The 23766-nt window shown below is 35.3% G+C and overlaps 1 protein-coding gene and 1 long non-coding RNA gene across 7 annotated transcripts; both read right to left on the reverse strand.

Annotated features, from left to right (window-relative positions):
* Positions 1-4535: 4535 nt before the first annotated feature.
* Positions 4536-13695, reverse strand: LOC125223330. 6 transcript variants are annotated; one of them, XM_048126431.1, is made up of 12 exons: positions 13313-13693; positions 11801-11944; positions 11612-11710; positions 10815-10919; positions 9950-10057; positions 9484-9594; positions 9074-9181; positions 8891-8986; positions 8540-8679; positions 7058-7478; positions 6284-6341; positions 6112-6181 (listed from the first exon to the last, which is right to left on the reverse strand). In XM_048126431.1, the coding sequence occupies exons 1-9, from the start codon at positions 13385-13387 to the stop codon at positions 8623-8625; spliced, it is 903 nt and encodes a 300-aa protein (XP_047982388.1). In that variant the 5' UTR covers positions 13388-13693; the 3' UTR covers positions 6112-6181; positions 6284-6341; positions 7058-7478; positions 8540-8622. The 6 variants fall into 6 exon arrangements, with proteins under 6 accessions (XP_047982386.1, XP_047982387.1, XP_047982388.1 ...); XM_048126432.1 differs by lacking the exons at positions 6112-6181; positions 7058-7478 and having other exon boundaries at positions 13313-13692; XM_048126433.1 differs by lacking the exons at positions 6112-6181; positions 6284-6341; positions 7058-7478 and adding an exon at positions 7571-7998.
* A 2581-nt stretch (positions 13696-16276) lies between these two features.
* Positions 16277-20783, reverse strand: LOC125185188. Its single transcript, XR_007170079.1, has 3 exons — positions 20680-20783; positions 20534-20599; positions 16277-16429 (listed from the first exon to the last, which is right to left on the reverse strand). It is a non-coding gene; the product is annotated as an uncharacterized LOC125185188 (long non-coding RNA).
* Positions 20784-23766: the final 2983 nt, after the last annotated feature.

Consider the following 23766-nt stretch of genomic DNA (forward strand, 5'->3'; position numbering starts at 1 on the left):
AAGCCAAGCCCAAGCCCAGGACTAGCCTGAGCCCAGGCCCGACCCAAGCCCGACAGAATCAACATATGTACTACTAAGTTTTATATTCTTTCAAGACTTATTTATGCATGAAGCTATAACAACCTTACATGTGTGTAGTATATGAAGATTGAATAATGATGTATCGCATTCAAAAATAGTTCCACAAATATAGTGATTGATTAGTTATTTATATTTATGCAAATTGTATTAGGTATATGTACTGTATCATGCATTACGTATATAAATTGTTATATACTTATATATATGAGTATGAAGATTGGATATTGTTTCATGCATATTCATATTTTTTCTATTAATATATTATTTATATTGCATTTTATCACTACCCATATTGTATACATGTTCATTTGATTATCATCACTTTTACTAATCAATATGTAAGGGTTTTTCGTAAATCAAAGCATGATATCTAAAGTGAAAATAATTAAGTGGCTAGAATATATCAAGGATATTATTGCATCGAATACGCGTGCCAATCGTATGATTTTATCCCCAAGAGGTGTTCGACGCCCACCATAAAGTGAAGAAGAGAAATATTTATTTTTTATCTCTCCTAATACATAGAGAAATTTTTGGAATATGAGTGTCAATCGCTAACCTTTCAGAATATGGGATCGAGGCACGCAAATTTTTTAGAATACGGGTTTTTTAGTTTTTTTTTTCCTATTTTTATGCTCTTTTTCTTATTATTTGAATGGACCAAACTACCCCACAAATTAAACTTTTAATCTTTGAATGAAGTTATATTTAAAAACTGTGCGTGAAGTCCTTCTCCTTGACGCTAAGACTCAACGTTGGCAGCAGCGGAGGGAGAGGAGGCCGAGAATCGAAACTAATTAGGAAGAATTCAAAAGATCTGCAACAGCAGAAGGAAGAATTGCGTCAACTCTCCATCCAAATTCAGTTTGTACATTCTCCAGCAAAGCTGGATCAGTTTTCCCTTCCGATTCAAAGTGTACATTCTCCAGCAAAACTGCGTCGCTTGAAAATCGCTGCTGGATAATTGAGTGTGACGAGGAGGCCAACAAGGAGAGGAGCAAGCGTTAGGAGGTGATTGGCAGCGCTGGTCGGAGGAAAGGATAGGACTTTCTGGATTCGTAGTATACAACGGTTGATGCACTTCGACTGCGAGAGTAGGTACTATGAGCGGCGCGGAGACATGACGGCAAATCAGACGGTGCAGTATGAGGTGGGGAAAGAAGAGCTCAAGAATATTTTGCAACGACTTTCTGCATTACCGTACAAGATGGAATCACAAACTAAACATATTGTGGTCATTGTCACTCAGGTGAAATTCAATGATGATCAAAACCGTTAGGGAGGGTGACATAATCACCTTGTTGGAGTCTGAGAGAAAGAGAGGCGAGGAGGCTTCGTTGATTTCTTTGCGCCATTTCTTGCTATGGCAATACCTTTGTGAAATTTTATTTTGATGTAGGTTGTGTCTGGATTTTGGTAAATGTTTTAGATGCAAACTATCAACTCAAATGCAAGCACTTGTTGCTGCTTCTGTTTCTGAATCAGCCTTGTGTGTGATGATTGCCACAATTGTGTGTTTTAATATCTTCTATCTTAGCGTGAAGGAGAAGGTATTCACGCACAGTTTTTATACTCCCTCATTTTTTAAAAAATAGCAACTATTTTCATTTTGGATAGTTCCTTAAAAATAGAAACTTTAGAATCTATCTATTTTAGGACATGGACCCCACAATCCACTAATTATACTTTCACTACTTTATATCTTCGTCTCACTTACTTTACTCATTTTTCTTTTGCTTTCTCTTACTTTACCAATTCTTCTCAGTTACTTTACCAATTGTGCATTAAAACATGTGCCGTTTCAAATGTTTCTATTTTTTGAATATGGAGGGAGTATATAACTTCATTTAAAAGATTAAAAGTTTAATTTGTGGGGTAGTTTGGTCCACTAATATTTTTATTAAAGGAAAATAATAAGAAAAAGAGCAGAAAAAAGATAAAAAGGTCAAAAATCCATATTCTGATAAATTCGCGTGCCTCGGTCCCATGTTTTAAAAGGCTAGCAAATTTAATCTCAAATTCTGAAAGGTCAGCAAATTGAGATCCATATTCCTAAATTCATCTAGATCTCTATGAAGGTAATCTAAGATTTGTGATGAGACTCATTTCATGCATCTTTTTCAGGGTGATTTTACACTTATTTGTGGAGATAATGCACGGATTTGAGTTAAATGTGCAGGGTTAGAGGGTGCAACTTGACCAAGTAGATGAAAACGTGGCAAATTAGAGTACACATGCGCAAAAAAGCCGCCAACTGATCAAGGAGAACACATGGCACGCTGACAAGGGAAATTGTACAAGAAAAGAAGAAGAACCGAGAGGATGTTGAACATAATGGTGCAAACTAGTAAGTAGACCACACCACGGAGTCATGATCTGCTTCAGAAATGATCAAGGGAAGAGATGTCTAATCATTGAAGATGTAACCCTAGGGATTTGGGCCACGACTTCCTATAAATAGAGGGTCACACCGAAGAAGAAGCAGCGCTTAACGCTACCATCTTCTTAGTTTAGTTAGAAATCTCTCATAGAGCGCTTAACTTTACCATCTTCTTAGTTTAGTTAGAAATCTCTCATTGAGCGCTTAACGCCACCACTCTCTTAGTTTAGATTAGTTTTGCTCCAGATTTTCCTTAGTTTAGCTTGTTTCCAGCTTGATCCAGCCATTCTTAGCTAGCCTGTTGAAGATTCCATCGTGCATTTTCAATTGTTGCACATCAATTTTAGATCTCTAAGTGTTTTGAAGTGTTTGAACATCTTAGATTTAGAAACTCTTTCATATTTGATGCTTTGATTATATCTCATTGTTTTCGAACTTGAATCTCATGTTTCCACCGTTGGATATAGTTTAAATTCTTGCATTATGGAAGTTTTAGTTAGATCTCGTGTTGTTGCCTCTTATTTACGCTTGTTGGATGCTTTTTGCAATTGTTAGCTTAGATGTTTAGAAAGTACTCTTAGGGCTCGTTTGGTAGCTATGTCATGTTTCGACTAGACGTGATACCATTATGATAGTAATCATAATTTCGATTAGTTAATTTACATATATTGGGTGTTTAGTAGATTAAGATAATTGTGAGTTATCTTATTGTAGTGTTTGGTACAACAAGTCACAAGCAAATATTAAAATTATGATTGCCAAAATTATCCTCGTTAATTTAAGTTAATTACTAAACTATCCTCATTTTTCCCTAATAATTCCTATAAAATCGTATATTTTTGTTTAAAATTAGCATCTTTTCAAGCTAAACTCCAGCATATTTTCAAGTTAAACTCCTTATCAAAAAACATATATTTATTTTGGTATTCTATTTTTGTGAGCATTGATAATTTTGGACCAAATTTTATGAATGATCACTCATTATTTTGGACAAATTCTATATGAAAATATTTTATCAAGTGCCAAATTTTATACATTCAAATTTTTTGAAGTTTAAAGCGTTTGTGGATTGAACAAAATTGTATATTTTTGTTTAACACAAAAGCAATTGCCTATAGAATTATAAGTATAAATTATAAGTATAATATAATATAATGTAAATAAAGTGAGAACAACAAATTGACATCAACAAAAATCATAACATGATTTAATAGGAAAATGACGTCTTTCAATACAACAACTAAGTAAAATTGATGGGTTAGAAATTTTGATCGGTAAAATTAGTAAAATTGATGGGTTAGAAATTTTGATGGGTAAAATTGTATTTTGCTAAATTAACTAGGCTTCCATGATAAATAACATAGGATTTTGGGTAGTTACAAATATGATTAAAACTTAAGATTTTTAATGGGCTTTGTGCGGGACGTATACAAAACACGAGCTAATATATTCGGTAGGGCTAGATTGACATCCCTACTCCTAATATGCTATCAATATAGAATATGCATTAAAAACCGAAATACTATAAGTTATGACATGATAATCCTAATACTACCTGTGTTTCTGTCTAATCATGTCGACACTATATAAAACATAATATTGTGAGAACTCATAATTTTATTTCAGATCGTATTGTGTTCATATAACATGATACTGTATCATTAAAACACGAACAAAATTAGGTCAGATTCGTGTCAACACAAATGGTGGGCCCCGCTGATGATATTTTGGAACTTTCGGATTTTTCAAATGTCTGCATTTTAATAAAATCTTGCCTTGATTTCAGACCTGGGAAAACATCTTACATTCAATATCATCTTTTCTTTTTTTTAACACACTACACAACATATGGACTAAAATGTACATTGATGAACCAAACATAAAATCTTAAATGTGCATTGATGAACCTAACATAAAATACAATTGTTTGTGAGTAGGCCAAACATAAAATACAATTGTTTGTGAGTAGGCCAAGCGGTAGAGAGGTTAATGTCAGAGGTCAAAAGTCTCCGGCTCGAGTCTTCCTTGACACGGTCTTCAAATTTGAATGCATTTACTCATAAATTAAAAAAAAGGAACAAACACAGAAATAGATATAATGCGTCATAACCATTCCAAATATGACTATCCAACAAAAACATACATAAAACCAAGTCTACAACAAAAGAGAGTTGGACTATTCTATTCACATAGAAAACTATAGTACCAACCAGTTTAATCCAAATCATCAAATCCGACCATTTTTCTCCACATCCTAGAGTTTATGAGAAACACAACGATATTCTATTTATGCAACCTAGCCGTAAGCAAAAGCACTAGTCCAAAAAATTCAACACCTAACCTTCTGCTTAGACCCACAAATGTTTTAGCAATTTTTTTAAAATCTAACCTTTGGTCCAGCTTGCTGTTTCTTCTAAGGGTTAAATTTGGTCTGCAAATCCTTCTTCCTGACCCCTGCACTCGGCTGCAAGTTGAAGTCACTGCTACAACTGAAGCTAAGGGCAGAGAATGAAGATGGTGCAGTGGCTGGCGCCGGATCAACAGCATTTTGTTTCTTTGAAGATTCAGATTGGCACGGAAATTCGCTTTGGAAGTTGACGGGAACATCAAACTGCGATTGCTTCAAGCATCCATCAATCTGGCTGAAAGTGGTGTCAAGCGGCTCCCTGAAGCAACTCGGAAATGTCAGGGTATCTTCAATTGGTAACTCCCCATTGAGAGTCTTTAAGGCGAATTCCAACGGATCAGTCCAAGAGTCCCCAAAATCATAGCTAAGCTGTGATGCATGTGATTGTTGACCATCAACGAGTGGATTCGTACTAGCTATCGCTGTCGCGCCTGACTGCTCTTCTGGAACAGTTGAGCCCTCTGTAAGAGGAGGCTTTTCGACTTCTTTCAGGTTATTAACATCTTGACAAGTTTCCTCACCGCCTAAATCAGCTTTATCTACCACCTCTGTCGCTGGCTGGATATTTGATGTCTTAGGAATATCTGAAGCCTCATGTGGAACAATTGAAGAAGCATCGACTTCTTTAGCAGTGGACCCTCTTAGCGAAGGTTCGTTCAAATCCAAGTTCAGTTGCATCTCAGGTTCAGAACCTGCAAGCCTTCTTGAAATCCATAATGGATTCGTACTAGCTGTCGCTGTCGCACCTGACTGCTCTTCTGGAACAGTTGAGCCCTCTGTAAGAGGAGGCTTTTCAACTTCTTTTGGTCGATTAACATCTTGACAAGTTTCCTCACCACCTATATCTGCTTTCTCTACCACCTCTTTTGCTAGCTGGATATTTGATGTCTTAGGAATATCTGAAGCCTCATGTGGAACAGTTGGAGAAGCATTGACTTCTTTAGCAGTGTACCCTCTTAGCGAATGTTCGTTCAAATCCAAGTTCAGTTGCATCTCAGGTTCAGAACCTGCAAGCCTTCTTGAAATCCGTAATGGTGTGCCTGACTCCTTTCTTTTCTTGGATTTTCTTGAGCCGATCTTATTTCTACCCCAACTTTCTGGAAGCTGCTGATTGGTTAAGGGATCAGACCCAGCTGAGCTTGTAGATGCATCTACCGCCATAACTTTAACGCCCTTTTTAGAGACCTTGCTTTCTGGTTCAAGGTTATTTCCCATTTCGGCCACCTTGTTAGAATTTTCTTGGTCAACTTGTTCTCTTTTCATAGTATTGGTGCCCGATTCAGCTGGACTCTTCGCACCAAAAATTTCTGCACCTGCACGAGACAATTATACGAACCGTCAGAGCTACATAAGTTCGTTAAAAGGGTAACAAGAAGCATTATATATAATTTGATCTTAAAGTAGATTATTCTTACCACCATTTGATTCTTCACCAAGAAAAGGCTGTCCCTTGAGCTTAGCTTGAGTTGAAAACTGAAGAGAAAATCGATATTTCAAAATTTAATAGGAAAAGGCATGAAAATATGGAAAAATCAAAACAAAGATGCACATAAAAAGCATATGACAATTTTAGCTTATTCTTGTTTTACAAAGGGGAATATTATAACATCCTCTTCATTCTTTATTCATGCTGCAATGAAACATAATGCACAATATGCAATATATGCAAATTTCAAATATAGCAAGAAAATATCTAAGGAAATATACAACAAAGAGTATGTGCACATTTGGTGCAGATTAAAAGTAGGGTTATTTTTTAATTACAGCCTGAATTTTGTCCTAATGACAAGTTTTCAGCCCAAACTTAAAATGTTACAAATATCCCATTTATCTTCGTTGTTACAAACATATTTCTTCAGCTGCAACTTATGATACTGACCAGTTTGACTAACAGCAGGAAAACATTCATGCCAAAGAAAAACCATCACTTCATCACCAACTTAAAAACAGGTTCACAAAACGGTGAATCCACAATGTGCTTTGAAGGCTTTTTGATAAGCAGCACTAAAAGGTGACCTCCCCTTGGAGGTGGAGCTATGAACAACATTATATAAAGCAAATTCAGCATGCAGCAAAGCATTATGCCACTATTTTCATTGACCCCCCAAAAATACATGAAACAAGTAAGGCAAAGGCTTGAAGAGGCCAGTATCCCCTTCAGCCCCATTTGAACATAACGGCTCACAAACCTCCTTACTTCACATTTAAATGCGGCCAGTAATATCTCTTCTTCAAGCTTAGACTGTTTTCTTTCTAACCTAACCCCGCTTCAACCTCTACCATGCGGATCACGAATTGTTATGTCTCAAGATTTCGTGGGTTGCTCAGTCGATTTCAAGTCAGTTTCCTTTTAAGTGGCATCCTGCGTGCGCATAAAAATCCTCAAAAGGAAGTTCGGCTCATATTCATGCCAAAGAAATGAGCAGTCCAGGAAGAAGTGAAGTTTTGATCAATCCCGGAACTTGGGATCCTATGGATGAAGACATGGTCTCCCTTGATCCCATTGAATTTCATTTGGAAAGGTTCTTAAATAGCCTGCAGCTTGTCCTTTCTCCCTTCACCACAAACAACTAGCTCATAAAACCTTGTTGCCAGGGCTTGAACTTCTCTCTAAACACATCAATGAGAGAAGGTTCTCTATTGTTAGCCATCAAGGATAAAACCAAGGCTCTTAATACCAACTAATACATGATGACTTAAGTAGAAGACAACAAATGCTCCTCAACAAAAAAAATGGAATCTATTGAAAACTCAATTAACGAAAAAATGAACTTTAATGAAAACTCAATTACTTATAGCAAAGTGATTCAATGCCTGCCTCATAAAACATCTTAATAGGTGTTTAGACCTAAAAGGGACCTTACTTGAAAAGAAATTAAAATCCTAAATGAAAACAAGTTAAACAACTATAAGAAGGGCAGAAAAGGGCCTAAAACAATGGAATTTGGGCTTAGAAGCCCATGTCAAGGTCAAACCGTGAGTCTTGCTCGTCTCATGGTTTTGTTGTGGAAAACATCTTATAATAGAGATTCCTAGCTCCACATCAGAATTTAAGCACAATTTAGATAGCGCTGGCAGCCGACCTTTGCTTTAGCCTTAGCCATCAAGTATGCATCAGCTAGATAGATTCCTAGAATTTTGCCTCATCATACAAAATCGCCAATCAATACAAAATTGCCAATCGATACAAGCTCCATCAAAGCAAGAAACAAGATTCTCATATCACAATTACATAAGGTCCTTTGGTATTTAACAGTTAACTATTTATTTTACTTGTTATGCTCTTACATTTCTAACCTTTTAGCATTTAGTGGTTCAATTTCATGGATCAATTTTTGACATTTCAATGAAATCTGTATAGCTGTCTTCTTCATATGTGACAGGTGATGACCATCTATTATGCAAGCACATACATCAGTCTTTGTAATCCGTCATCACAAACTCACTTTGATTAACCTTGGAATACATAGGAAAGCAGCTTGTAAATATATAGCCTCGACTGATTCTATTGATAAATGCGAGCAATTTGTCATGTATGTCAACATCAATTCATGTGCCTATAGATCTATATATGGACAGAGTGTACCATGTAACTGAAGAATGAACCAAGGAAATGCATTAAAAGGGTAAAATAGCTCCACAGATGAGGATGACCAAGCAAGAGAACTCACATGGTTTCTGTTCTCCATCGATTTGATGTCATCGAGTTCCCTTTTCAGTGGTTTGCAAGCACAGCTACGAATATCATTGGTTTTCAGATACCGCAAGGCATCTGGTTTAACATGTAACCACTGACTGGATCTGTATAAAACTGCAGCAACCACACAAACCTTTCAAGATGGATGATCAAACGCGGGAACTAATCCCAACTAAAAGATGCGTAGGAATTCGATATAAGCATTAAAAGACACTATTTTCAAAATGCAAATAGGAAATCATAAAAAATAATGCCAAAATTGTCATAAAGAAGGATTTGAGCTTTTTTGTTAATGCCCTAATAAAAGGATAAACAAATCAATTACCGGATCTTTTCTTATCTTATTCCCAGATTTTCTTGTCCTGATTTCTTTTATCCAGCCCTTAGGCAGGTCATCATCAGTTGTGCACTCAACTGCCACCTACTTAACCTCGAAATGTCAAAAGCGAAATTCACCAGATAGTTTTATCAAATTTAGAATAAGTACTGAACATCACACAGCACAAACCGTCACAAAAGAGCTGATCTTCTTTTTCATTTTATGAATGCCGTCCTTATTGGTTGTCGATACGACTTGTGGTGACATGTCTGGAAAAGGTTCGCCCACATTTCCTATCTGAAAGAATAAGTATCAAAGAATCAATACGACAAGAAGAATTGTCAAATGAAACATAAAAAAAAGCTAAACAACCTAAAACTAAACTACTATCTCTTACCTCAAGTAACAATAACCAACAAAAAATAAAAACATAAAATAAAGCATATTTTACATAAAACAAATAATTTCACATCTGAGGCAGGTAACAGTCATTTGAGCTCTCAAAATTAACCTAGAAATCTCTAATGCATCAGGAGCTAAACTGTAGTTAATGATTATATTAAATCTAGGATGAATATAGAGCTCATCAACGCACAAACCTGTTTTACAAGCGAGTTTCCGTCCCTTCTCTGTTCATGAGTGCCATCAGTATTTTTCGTGGACAGGATCTGTGGCAACTTCTCTTTGGCCGTCTCATCCACATTATCAATCTGAAAAAAGATGATCGCCCAAACGGATATTAGAAGAGAACAGAGTACTAGATAATCAATTCACTGAAAATATTATCAAAAGGAATCATAAAGCAAACACAACAATGATGAATCCATCTAGTGCCACTTAAGGATGTAAAACTTAAAAACAGAACCGTCCACAGTGCATCATCTATCTCCTACTTCAAGTACAATAGAATAAACTTTAAGTTTCAGTTACAATCCAAAATGTTCAGTTCACAGACGTGCTTTCAAAGGCTAATCTGGAAATATTGAAATCTCAAAAGCTTATTATGTACTATTATACGTGTTTCAGTCAGAATTATGTAAGTATTTGAGGTATGACAACACAAACCTTGATGAGAGAGTCGGTCTTCCTTTTCTTTAAAGAAATGCTACGAGTATTTCTCATGGGTGAGGTATGCAGATACGTGTCTGGAAATGGATTGTCCACTTTGTCAATCTGATGAGATTATTGCAATTTAGATGAAAACAATAAACATCAAGAATCAATGCTTTACGAATTATGCATCTATCTAGTGTCTCCTAAAATCAACTATAACTAAACAACTAATAAATCAAAAAATATGGATGGGTTGCAAATAAATCAATAACATTTGCTATATTTTGCACATTTGACACAACTTTTAAAGCATTGTAATATTGCAACCTTTTGATTATTTTTAGCAAATTCAACATCTCCATTTCTTCAAAAAATTTTCTCTGTGAAACAACGTAGTTTTGGTCATGAAATGCTGTATTTCTAACACGTCCATTTTGCTTCCAATGAAAAGTTGGTGCAGTGGTTGGGGTATTATTTAAACATTTTAAATGGGGTGTGAATTTACAGAATATGGAAAAACTAATGATTTATTTAGCAACTATAAAAAAAATTAAGATAGTTATGCATAAGCTTATTAGTTTGCCACTGAAAAGCAAATATATTATGTTTAACAACTTCGTAGAATAACTTGAACTATATTTATCAAGGGCAAGGCCTTCATAAACATTGTTGAAGATTGGTCACCAAGATTGACCTTAAAAAGTTATTAATTTGTTACCCCATATTTTTGATTATATTTTTCCTAGAAGTGTAGGCAACAAATCCAATTCAATGTTGACAAAAACCCTTCAATTTAACATCTTTCTCCAAGGACTAAATGCAAAATAGGAATAAATCGATTCAAGAGCAGTGATTTACTAAAAGATCCAGTGCATACATTATTTTGATTAGTAATGACGTCACTACGGGCTACGTCATCCAAGTATCGAGTGACAGATGCCTTAGAATAAAATTTGATTCCAGTTGATATTTCAGTATATACCTGTAAGAGTACAAGAATGAGCAGAGAAAAACAGCATATGTATTATGTAACAGATTTAATGTTTATACTATAAAAGTGATTAAAAAATAAAGATGAAAGATAAGTAGTAGCTGGACTTCATAACAAAACAGCAATTATATTAAGAGACCCTCGGAAGAATGCTTACGAAATAGCTTTACACCAGTAAGGGAAGGAGAGATGAAATCTAATAAGTAGAACAATAGAGCGATAGAAGGCGCAGGGTAGTCTAATTAATTGATCACAGTATAAAAAAATCGTAATCAAGAGCTGGACATAAAGATTGTAAAATATTTTTTAGTTTAAATGAAGCCCCTAGTCCCAAAAACTGCTGAGTCCATCAGATGCATATATTCAAAAAGAAACTTCAACTACACAGACACAGGAGTGGCAGCTAAATAAGGATGTAAGGAGATTTGACCAATAGCTGTATTAACCAGAAAGCCGGCATTCTTTATAAATTTATATACTAGTTTGTTGTGTGTGCCAACAGAGCATCACTATGTAGACATGGAAATCCAACCTTAGGTTTATTCAAAAGATATAAAATGACTAATTGCATGAATTTGGCAATTTGGTACCTTCTCAGTTGTGCACTTTCAAGATTCAGAGATTTCATTATAGGGAATACATTGGTAATGATTGAAAAAAAGAATTACTCCTATATTACAGACCTTGTAAGATAATCCTGCTGCTGAGCCGCTCTTTCTTCTTCTTTCTTCCACTGTCCATCCATTAGGCAACCATGCTGAATCATTTGTTTTTTCTGATACCTATAAAAGGTAAACATTTTTTAACATTTAAACACAAAACAAATGTGCAGAAGAAGTGAACGTCTCCAATGAATTAGAGTGAAAGTTTACCGCATCAACTTTGTTAACTGAGGGCCCCTTGACATCAGCACTTTTTAGAGGTGTAACACGCAGATTTTTGTTGTTTTCTTCGGCACAACGAATGACCTCATTCTTGGAATTATATTTCTTACCAGTTGCAACATGGAGATAGTACTGCAACAATAAGACACAATATAAGTAATTTCTTTTAATTTTATTTTATCATATGTTTTTCAAATATTTGAATCCTTATACAGTTGGAAGAAGTGGATGGGTGAGGGTCCAAACCCCCAACCATCGCATGACCCATCAGTTATAATTGTTCAAATTGACATCACCTTTTCAAATTGATCATTTCTTGAATTTTTTGTGTTCTGGGGACAACACACAATAAACGAATAGGAGCAAATTCATTCTAAGAGTCGTATCTAACTGAGAAAAATTGGTCTTGTACTTATAATACCTTCCTTAATCAGTCCCTCACTATTTTTATGCTTTTATGCACATCTTTAAACTTAAGATCCGTTTCGTTGTCTTCTTCTAGTTCCGTGTACTCGCACCCAAAAGAGAAGTTTTAAACAAAAAGTTAAATGTGCACCGATCTGAGATTTAAAGCCTATTACTCCCGCTTCTGTTTCGCGTCTCTCAGTTATCCACTCATTTAGGAAAATAAAAAATAAGTATGTGTAGAATTTATAATCTCATAAGGGAAAGGAATCCATAACGAAAGGAATCACCAGATCTTGCTTCATGTCAGCTATTCATTCAAAATGCTACAACGAAGAATGATGTTGGCAGTGATTATTGAGTCCTAAATTTAATCCATTATTTTCCTATCATATGAAGCAGGCATTCCATTTTGGGAAATAAGTTGCCATTAGTCCACTCCATATCCACCGACATTTAATGCAATTTTACAATCCAGAATCTTATGGGATCAATATGTTTCTAATGAGATTCTAATACACCATGCATATCCCAATGGCATCCCTAAACTCGGATGTGATGGGATTCTCTAAAGTCAAAGCCCGCTAACAAATTGAACCACTCATTCTTCTCTGTTCACGACCTTCATCTGTATACTAAACTACTGATAGCACAAGATTTTCAGCTCAAAGGAAGAGCCACCAACTTCCCAAACTCTTACCAATCAAGCAGCACAACAGCTACAAAATCTTTCACCAATTCTCTCTCACCATGCAACCCCAACACAAGAGAAAACAGGATCAAAGTTTCGCCTTAACGTTCTACAATAAGTATGAGCCCGTAAAAATCACAACATTGCACAAAATGAAACATTCATATGGCCCTAGTCTTATCCCACTTCAACATGCAATCAATTAACAGTACAAAACCCAATTTTTATCGGAAGATTCCAAAAGTCATCTAACATTTAAGCACAAGAGCTCCACAGATTGAACAACCAACTCGCAAAAATCCAAGATTCCTCTCTATTCATCACCAAGGGTTGAGCAAATTCAGCAACTCAAAGTAAGAAATTAACTTTATTTCTAAAGGGAAATTAATTCAGCAAGTGATTACCTTAAGTTTCTTCCCAGACCTGTGCTTGATCTTCACCGTAAAGCCGGGAGGAAGCCACTCCGGCGAGACCACCATTTCATTGTCTGATTTTGAGAGTTGGGCAAAAGATTTTGTTTTTGTGTGAGAGAAATGAGGAAATTCAATATTTATATTGGTTGAATTGAAAAAAGAGTGTATGGCTGGCAACACGTGTTCACATATTCTACTACGGTTGGATCATCGGAAACACTAATTTATTTTTCTTTTGCAGTTTTCAGATGAAGATTTGATACGAATTATGCATTCGTTCCATTTCGCATATTCTATCTCTGACTCGATCGATCATCGACGCAAGGATTTCTATTTGAGTTCTAAAAGCTAATAGGATTATATTTTATCGATTTAATTGATTGTTTGATGTGTCTATTATTGGGTTTTATAGCTCGACTTATTAGTTTGTAATCAATTCTACATCAATTGAGGAATTTGATGAGATTGTTGAGAATCTACGAAATAGGCCTACCAAGATGATTCATTTCAAGACCATCATTCTATTCGTCGTTGAAAGAAATTTGTCTGGGTACCTATCAAGCCTCAATCGGAGTTCGATAAAAGATGTATTGGTCATTTTACTCCAATCGGAGTTTGGTAGAAGATGTATTGGTCATTTTACGAAGACTGCGCAGAGCAGCTGCAAACCAGCGATCCATTAGCTCAGATCAAAGGAAAAAATGCTTCCATCGACCTGCTGACGTCTCCCAACAACCCTAGTCGTGATATTTTGCCCATTTCCAAGCCCAACTCCTTCCGCCCTTCAAATATAATTTACAGAATACTCTTAGCCCCCAACCAAACAAATATCCAAGGAGGATGGAAGAAGGTGAGGAGGCCCAAATTTATCCCAACAGAAAATATGGATTTCCATATCAAGATTTATAACTAAGGTTGTTTTCTTTCAATTATTATTACTTTTGTTTAAAACATGATGAACTAAGATTTAGTGGAATTAAATCTGATACTTTGATTTTTATGTCTACGTAATATTTGATTGTCTATGTCTAGCTCATGTCGTGGTTTTAATCATTTTTGCGTTTTACAAAAACATATCTTAAATGAACAGATGAACACAATATGATAAAATTGGAGTATTTTTACTTATGTATAAAAGTGAGTTTGAAGTTAATTGTATACAATCAATTGCAACCGTTAAGCTCAAAACATAACTTTTTGTATACCAACTTCAACATGACGATAAGCTTATTAATACCCGTCTGTTAACTCTTACATTAAACACAAATTCAATCAATGTAAATTCCGCAATGTAGGATAAATGACATTAATTAATGAGTTACTCAAAATCTCTCGATGTCAAACCTCATGATACTTCATTTCCAACCACCGATCATTGGACCATTAGATTGATATATAAATAATTATTATAACTACTAAACATATAATATTTCTAGTCCCTACATTCAGTTTATCTATAAACCTCATATACATTGACGTGGTGTACTAAAGTCTAAATATGTCCTTGGATGCGGTCATCGTACATCAATTGATGTCACATTGAAATTTGAATCACATATATATAATGTCGACAATCTTTTAAACATGTGTGATGAGTATATAGGGTCAGGTGTATTAGGGTCCTTACACACAGAGGCGGACCTAAGTAGAGGGATGGGTTCCTTGGAACCCTAATCGATTTTCGTTTCGACTATGTATATAGTATTAATAAAATAAAACATAACGATTGATGTAGCAGAGGTAGTTGTCAATTTGGACTTGCATACTAGTGGTCATGCGTTCGACTTTTGCAGCTGGCATTCTTTGTTGTTTTTTATTAACTAAACATGGTAGTCCATTTATTTACTTTATTACTCCTATTAGTTAATAGTTAGTTTATTTATATATTTTCACTTTAGTAAAAAAAATTTACTTCTTCATTTCTATAAGTATTAGGTACTTATTTTTATAATTTAAAATTATTATTGTAGCACCGTATAGATCTTGCAATTGTGATACTACGTCTGGATCAATCATGACATTGCTATAGTTCCCGCCATCAAAATCAAATGTAGAAGGACTAGGAGGAGCACGTACCTGGTGAGTGGTGTTATACCGCATTTCATATTTCACGTAGAGAGCACGAAGTCACTATCTAACCTTAGTTTGATTTCATCAACATTCGGAAGACTTAGTTCGAAGCCTTCTCCTCTTGTCAAACCCATTTCGTGGAGTTGAGAAATATCCAAATCGTGCAAATACCATAGTACATGTCTAAAATTTTATGAACACCATGCAACTTCCATTTTGGATCCAAGCACTTTGCAATAAAAAACACATTTGGAATTCGCGCAAAATATTTCAACCATTTTTCAACCATATAAAACAAAATAGCCTTCAACTCTATGAATTGAGTATTTTTCACACATGTTTTAAAACCAATTGCCACATACACGCAATGCTCCAAAACGCGTACCGCGCGTAGGATAATAAACACCGGGTAACTTAATAGTGGCATTTTTGAAAGCTTGGAATAATCAAAATAAATCCATGTTGTGGTCCCAACAAGAGGGTATCAAAAGCAAATTAAAAGGAACATGTGGGCAAGTTCTAAAAAAATCACATAAATACTCAATGTGGTTCAAGGTCGACTCCAACATATCGTATGTCGAGTTCCAACGAATTGAAACATCCAAATGAAAATTGGTGTACCTGCACTGCTTGCTATGACAATATTTCTTCCAAGCTCTATCAATGTCACGCCCGCATTTTCTAAGGATAGAAAACACGGTTGATCGCGACTAGGGGAGGATTAAAGAAGCGGGGAAGAAAGGGGGGAAACTCACACTTTTGACCAAAATATTTAAGTAATTGAAATAACTTAGAAAACAACTTAGTATCATTTCAACAAAGTACCAACTCTAAAGAAATAAAGACTAGAAAGTAAACAATTTTGAAAAGAGTTTGGTTCTCAATACTAAAACGATTCTAAAGAAAAGACACTTAGCGGAAGCGTTCAAGACACGGAAAATGCCGAGTATGAAGACACGACATATCCAACGATACTAAGCCAAACATAAATAATCCATGAATTCTGCTCAACATCCTCCACGCCCGTCGTCGCTCAATCTGCACATTAAGAAAAACAAATATGCAGGGCTGAGTACTTGATGCACTCAGTGGACACATGCCAAATCAGTTTGTCAAGCCATAACGAGTGATTTGGGGGTTTTAGAAAGAACCCAAGTCACTAAAATATATTTCACAAGTTCGGTTGCAACCGTTTTCCATCCACATTCACCATCACCATATCTGAACATACATGACAAGGAACGTGGCCACGAACCAAGTCACTAGACCGGCCAACTCCAAAGAGATAGCACACGATCTACTGGGTGTACACTAGTCCGAGCAGGGTTTGCGGCCCTACTGGGACCCGAATTCGATTAAACATACATGGCATAGCCACTTCAGATAGGTTTATTCAAACACAAAACATGGCAAGACAAACAATTTTCACCTCCTTTCACATAAAAACAGTATTTAGGACATAGTCCTTATTTAAAATGAAAGCTCACCTCAAAGCTTAGCTCCTCCACAAACTTCCTGTCCCAACCTCAACAACGTGCACAATTTCACCCTTTTCGAAATAACATGATATGCAAAAATCAGATTTTGCAAAATAATTTACTAATTTAAAAAAAAAATTGATGCATCCTATTAGGATGTGTGTGCACAAATTATCCTTTTATCTTATATTAGAAACACCTCACCAAAAGCAACTTGGTCCAATAACAGATCTGGAATTAGTAAATCATATTGAATACAACAATCCCAACCAAAACTTAATCTCTCGATTTTCACTAAACTGGATTAGGCCAAGAGATTCAATTCTAAACACCATAAATTCGATTAATAAGTAAACTGGTTCAGCTCGAATTAAACAAACACTAAAGAGAAGAAAAAAGTCTAGACAAAAATATACTCCCAGCCACAATACGTGTACATATAAACAAATACTCCCTCAACATACGTATACCTATTAAAAGAAAAGTGAAGTATTTAAAAGTATACTCTCATCCATCACGTGTGTATACCCATTTCACAACACTTAAATTCATACTAATATCACTTTCCCACTTTATAAACAAGAATATAGAAAAGGAAAAGGAGTCAGCAATATATATATTCATATTAATGTCAGATTAATGTTTAAAAATCTGTTAAAAAGGAAAACTAATCTCATCCATTGATTAGGTGTGATCTGATGGTTGATATGGAAGCCACGTGGAATTTAAAAATTAATAAAATAATCGAAAAGGGTAAAAATGGTAAAGCACAATTATACATGATTTCGATACATGATGTAGTTATATTTGTACATTATGTTCTATTAGTACATGATGTTAATGTATGAAAATTGTATTTTAATGTACTGTACAACATACCCATGATAATGTACTAGGGTATGAATTCGCGAATGGAAGCTATACTATATAGCATCTACAAATTCACAAATCCATACCCCGTCGGAGAGTGATGTACGAAATACCAGTGATAATGCACGATATAACCATGATAATGCACGATATACCCATGATAATGTACCGGGGTATGAATTCGCGGATGGAAGCTATACTATATAGCATCTACAAATTCACAAATCCATACCCCGTCGGAGAGTGATGTACGAAATACCAGTGATAATGCATGATGTACCCATGATAATGTACGATATACCAATGATAATGTACCGGGGTATAAATTCGCGGATGGAAGCTATACTATATAGCATCTACAAATTCACAAATCCATACCCCGTCGGAGAGTGATGTACGAAATACCAGTGATAATGCATGATGTACCCATGATAATGTACGATATACCCATGATAATGTACCGGGGTATGAATTCGCGAATGGAAGCTATACTATATAGCATCTACAAATTCACAAATCCATACCCCGTCGGAGAGTGATGTACGAAATACCAGTGATAATGCACGATATAACCATGATAATGGACGATATACCCATGATAATGTACCGATGTATGAATTCGCGGATGGAAGCTATACTATATAGCATCCACAAATTCACAAATCCATACCCCGTCGTCGAGTGATGTACGAAATACCAGTGATAATGCACGATATAACCATGATAATGCACGATATACCCATGATAATGTAGCATCGTATTACACATCGGGCCCAAAGTTAACATCATTCACCAAGGGTTTAGTAGTCCATGGGGCTAGGGTGTAGTACCATCATATTAACATAACGTTCACTAACCGGTGGAAGTTAGATCCAGTCCCCTAGGGTTAACTCATCCATAGGGCTAGGGTATAGTATCCACAAGATTACCCTAGTGAACGTTGTGTTACTGAGTCGGTACTACACCCTAGCCTCATGGATTACTAAACCCTTGGGGAATGGATATAACTTTCGTCTAAAAAAATTATAATCTACATTACGTAGAAGGGGCATATACATTAAAACACATTAATGTACAAATTAAGTTAATGTACTAATCCATATAAATGATGTAACAGTAATATACCCAAATTGCCCTTTAATGTACGAAACTGGTATAATAATGTACGGCGATGCTTTTAATCAAAGCCATTAGATTAATAGATCCAAGGGCTTATATTAGTCCTATGTTTTATACTAGGGGGTGATAAGGAGGGTAATGCACCCCTATATATATATATATATATAGAGTTGTGATCAATGTCGAACCAATTTTAAAGACCGAACTAGAGATCAAACTGGGCCATTAGATATAGTTTTTTTTATGAGATGGTGCTGCTGTGAAAATTTTTTCCGCTTCATTACTAGCCCATTTTACTTCATTGTATAGGTTTATTACTTCATTCTGTACATAATACCTTGAAACTACAACATGTTTTTACTTGCTTTCCAGTAAGTTTTGAAATGATTCAACATATGTTTCATTCAAATTCATTGACGTGGGTTTTTGCTTGATTAACATTTAAAAATGCAATTTATTCAAGTGAGTTTATTACTTAATTCAGAAACATTATTACTTCATTGGATAAGATTTTTACTTCATTCCAGTAGGACTTCAAATGCTTCTACACATACTTCATTCCAATAATTTATTACATTATTTCATGTGTTTATTAAACCAATATTAGCGCCATGGCGGTGGTGATAGATATTGTAGAGAGAAAGAACGGCACGCGACGGCGAAACCACATTTACGTACTGTTGGAATGAAGTAAAAACCTACAGGAATGAAGTAAAAACCTACTAGAATGAAGTAATATATTCTGGAACGAAGTTAAATCTTCGTAACATGTTAGTATAACTTATTTACCTTCGGATGAATTAAAATAGGCTCGTGATGAAGGCGAAAATAATTTATAAATTTATGTATCTTATCCATAAAAAACTAGATCTAAAAGCCCTAATTTGGTAGGGTTCGGTGGTTCGGTCTTTAAGAGTGGATATATATATATACTCCCAACTTAACACACAACTTAACACACGTAATTGTGTTAAACAAAAATCAAGAAGGCTCCTTCCCAAATATGAACCCTACTGTACTACTATTATTTCTCTAACTAAAATAGACACAATTTAATAAAGGGGATGGAATGAAAAGAATTATAAACTCCCTTCTCTAAAGCCTAAACTGATAAATTTCTCTCCCATCACTACACGTCTACTCCTATCCATCACAGAGTGAAAAAGACCACCATTTAAAAAAAAAAAGAATTTGACATAAAGTCTCCCAGCCACCGCGTATAAACTCCTTTCACAAACCAGTATACATATAATATTTCCAACTCAGCACATTAGCAAGAACAGAAAAGAGGAGAACTTAAAAGGTATACTCCTATGAATTACGCTTATATCTCTGCCACAAAAACTAAACAAAACTTATTAAATTACTCCTAATCACTATACATCTTTCTCTCCACAACGAACAACAACTCTTTCCCTCCCCTCTCTGATTCTCAAATCCCAAACCCATTATAAATTTTAGTGGTTCGTCTCAAATATTTATGGGCAGGAATTGAATTTATGAATTAGAATTCAAGAGAAACAAGAGGTTACTTCTACAGCTTTAAAGATCGAAGCTTTCAAAGGGATTATCATTCAACAAGTTGCAGAAAATTTCAAAATAAATTATTCCAGATTCGGCCAGTGAACTAAAGTGAATGTATGAATCTATGGCATGGATTTGAAGAAAAAGATACCTTTAGGAAGAAGAGAATGACAAGATGAATTAAATCCACAGCTCTCTCGGTCTTCCCCTTTCAACGCTGTGATATCAAGAATTGGCTACACAAAATCAATATGATTGTACGAAGGTTTATCATTCAAGAAATTGAGGAGAATTTACCTTCGTATGAAAGAGAAGAAAGAACTGCAGTAGAGTTTGAAAAGGACGTGAATGTGGGATCTTATAGGCAAAACTGATAGAGATATTCATGGATTTGGTAGTTAATGTTAGCGCTTACATTATCAAAACCAACAGAAAAAATTTATTGATCAATTGAAATTCATTCAAAACTTGAATGATCAATTGAGCAATTGCTTGTGCAGTGTGTGGTGTGGGAAATTCCCGAAATGCAATCAAACGTTTGTTCAAAGTCCAACTGTGATCAACGAAATGCATAGTGATGCCCATATATCAATTTTTGCAAAAACAATCAGTCCTCACATCAAAGCAAATCGAAACTTTATGACCCAAGTTAACAATAGACGTACCTAATTGCGTCTTCTTTTCCATGCATTGTCTAACAACAGCTCGAGTCATAGAAGTTCGACTCAATTTGCAGCAACATTATAAACTTGTCGCATACTCGACTCAAAAGCATCGTTATCAAAAGCATTGAACGGAAAATGTTTCATCACAACAAATCTAGACATCACATTAAGAGCATTTCTGTGATCATATTTTAAAAGAGTAGTGCTACACATACCCGATGTTTGGGATGAACCCGTCCCACTCCCGGTCCCGACTCCATGTTGAAAGTTGAGTTGAGTTTGGGTTGGAGCGATACCAAACTCGACCGAATGCGCTTTCTCCATGTGACGGGTAAATGTACCATATCCTCCACCCTTTCGTAATGTGTATACGTTTTCGCAATAGTTGCAATACACATTATAAATGTCCAGATTGGTACTATCTCGTACCTTCTTGAAATGTTTCACCATGATGTTTGAGGTTAAAGACCTTTCAATTGGTTTAAGAGGTTGAAGAGGGTGTCCACGACCACGACCACGACGACTCCTTGGTGGTGGTGGGGGTGGCATTTCTTGTTGTTGTTCCTCTCCCGCCTCTTCCTCCTCCTCCTCGTCATCATCATCATCATCGTCATCAAGATTTACCGGGGTTGAAATTTGTTGAGAATAGGCACCGGGACCGGGAACACCACTACCACTACCAACATAAGCATCGCCACCACCATATCCACGTCCGCCTTGGGATTGAGAGCGGGAGAAAGCAATAGCATTGGCCATATCTTGCTCTTCTCGATTCTACAAAATAATATTTGTAGTGTAAATATCAAATAGAATTATGAACAATAATGTAATATAATTCATAATTAATAATATTAGTAGATAAAAAATATTAACCTGCCACATATCCATGTTCCTTTGAGAAATCTCATCAATAACGGTTTTTCAACTTGGCCACTTGGACTTTCCCTTTCCCTTATCAACACGACCTTCTCGGGATGAAGACATCTTGATAGTATATTTTTTTGTTTTAGTAATTGAGAAAGACAACTTATAAAACTATGAAACAAGTATAACAATGCGTAATATAAGAGTAGCACTTGAATAATTCAAATGTAAGCACAATAGCACAAATGAGAAATGGGAGACAAAGAGAGAGAATTGGGAGATTGAAGAGAGAAACTCTTGTTAACACAAGAATGGGGTGAATGTAAGTGAGGATAGAAGGGGGTATTTATAGATAAAAATTTGGGAGAGGGGGGAATGGATCAATTTGAATTCAAAATCAGAATTAAAAAATATACAATAAAAAAATTGAAAATCGGACAAAATCGGCGGTTTTGGTCAACAAACCGCCTGTAAAAACGTCTGACCACCTGCATGAAACATTCAATCGGCGCTGCAATGTGTCAGCCTTGTGTTCCACACTGGAACCGGGAAACCGCCGGTTTTTGCGGTTAATCGCCGGTTTCAGTCAAAAAACCGTCTGAAAAAGCTGCTCCTTGGTTGCCAACGGCTGACGCCTCAAATACCTCGCCGGAACCGTGAAATTGCCGGTTAACTGGCGGTTCGGTCACGGTTTCAGTTCGCATAATCTTGAACCGGAACTGGCCTGCGGTTCTAAATATGGCGGTTCCGGTTCATAAAAAATGTTACGGTTACGGTTTGAAACCGGAACCGGCGGTTACGATTCCGCAATTAACCGCCGGAACCAAAAACTTTGGGCATCTCTATCGCTACATTCCATTTTATATTTTCATCTATTAATATATATTATATATAGTAAAAACGTAAATTGTTGGGGGTCTCAAGGAACCCAGTGTCTCTATATAGGTCCGCCCTGTATACATGCGTCTTTAAGCACAAAAGTATAAATCAAAACCATTTTTGCAACTTTTATAAAAGTTTCGTAGCATTAATGTCATTTTAATAAATCACTCCAAAATTCGGCATGATTAAAAAGTAGTAATAATAATAATAGTACCTATAATTATAGTAATGATTAATTTCCAAATAATGTACCTTTTCAAATATTTTTTCAAAAATAATTGCAATTAAGAAAATCACACAAATTTAATACCTCCAATTTTGTCGGTAAAAGTGTCATTTTAATATTGTTACGTAGTTAGACTTAGAAACATACATGTGCCACAGTAATTCTATGTTGCATAACCATTCCTATCGCATTTTGCTAGATTTTCCAAAGGTTGCATTTATTGTATTATCTGTTTTGTTAAATGTCACTCACCTGGAATTAATATATTATTAAATAAGATTCAATGCACTGTGACTAATGAAAGCGCTTTACCAATATCATTCCATATTAAATATAGCATACTTTTATAAAAGTTGGTTTACAAAAATTAATAATTAATAACCATCTAATCTTTTAGAAATAAATCACAAAATACTTGTCAAGTGATGATTTTATGATTGATTGTATTTAAAACTTAAGTATTACTCTATTAGTTCCACTTTAGTAATCTTAGTTTAGTTGTGTATAAGTTTAAAAAAAATGTAAAGAAAAGTTAGTGTAAAAAATAGTAAATTGTGATTTTATTGTTATATATTTTACTATTAGTTCTATAATAAAATATGAGTGAAATATAGAGTCTACTATCATTTATAGAAGATTCTAATCGATTGGACAGATTAAAATAGAAATCTGAGATTGCTATAGTGGAACGGAGGGAATAGTATTCTCTCCTCTTGTCCCACTAAAAAAAGTAATACTACTACTACA

Source organism: Salvia hispanica, chromosome 4 (genome assembly GCF_023119035.1).
Source record: "Salvia hispanica cultivar TCC Black 2014 chromosome 4, UniMelb_Shisp_WGS_1.0, whole genome shotgun sequence".
In the NCBI taxonomy this organism is placed as follows: domain Eukaryota; kingdom Viridiplantae; phylum Streptophyta; class Magnoliopsida; order Lamiales; family Lamiaceae; genus Salvia; species Salvia hispanica.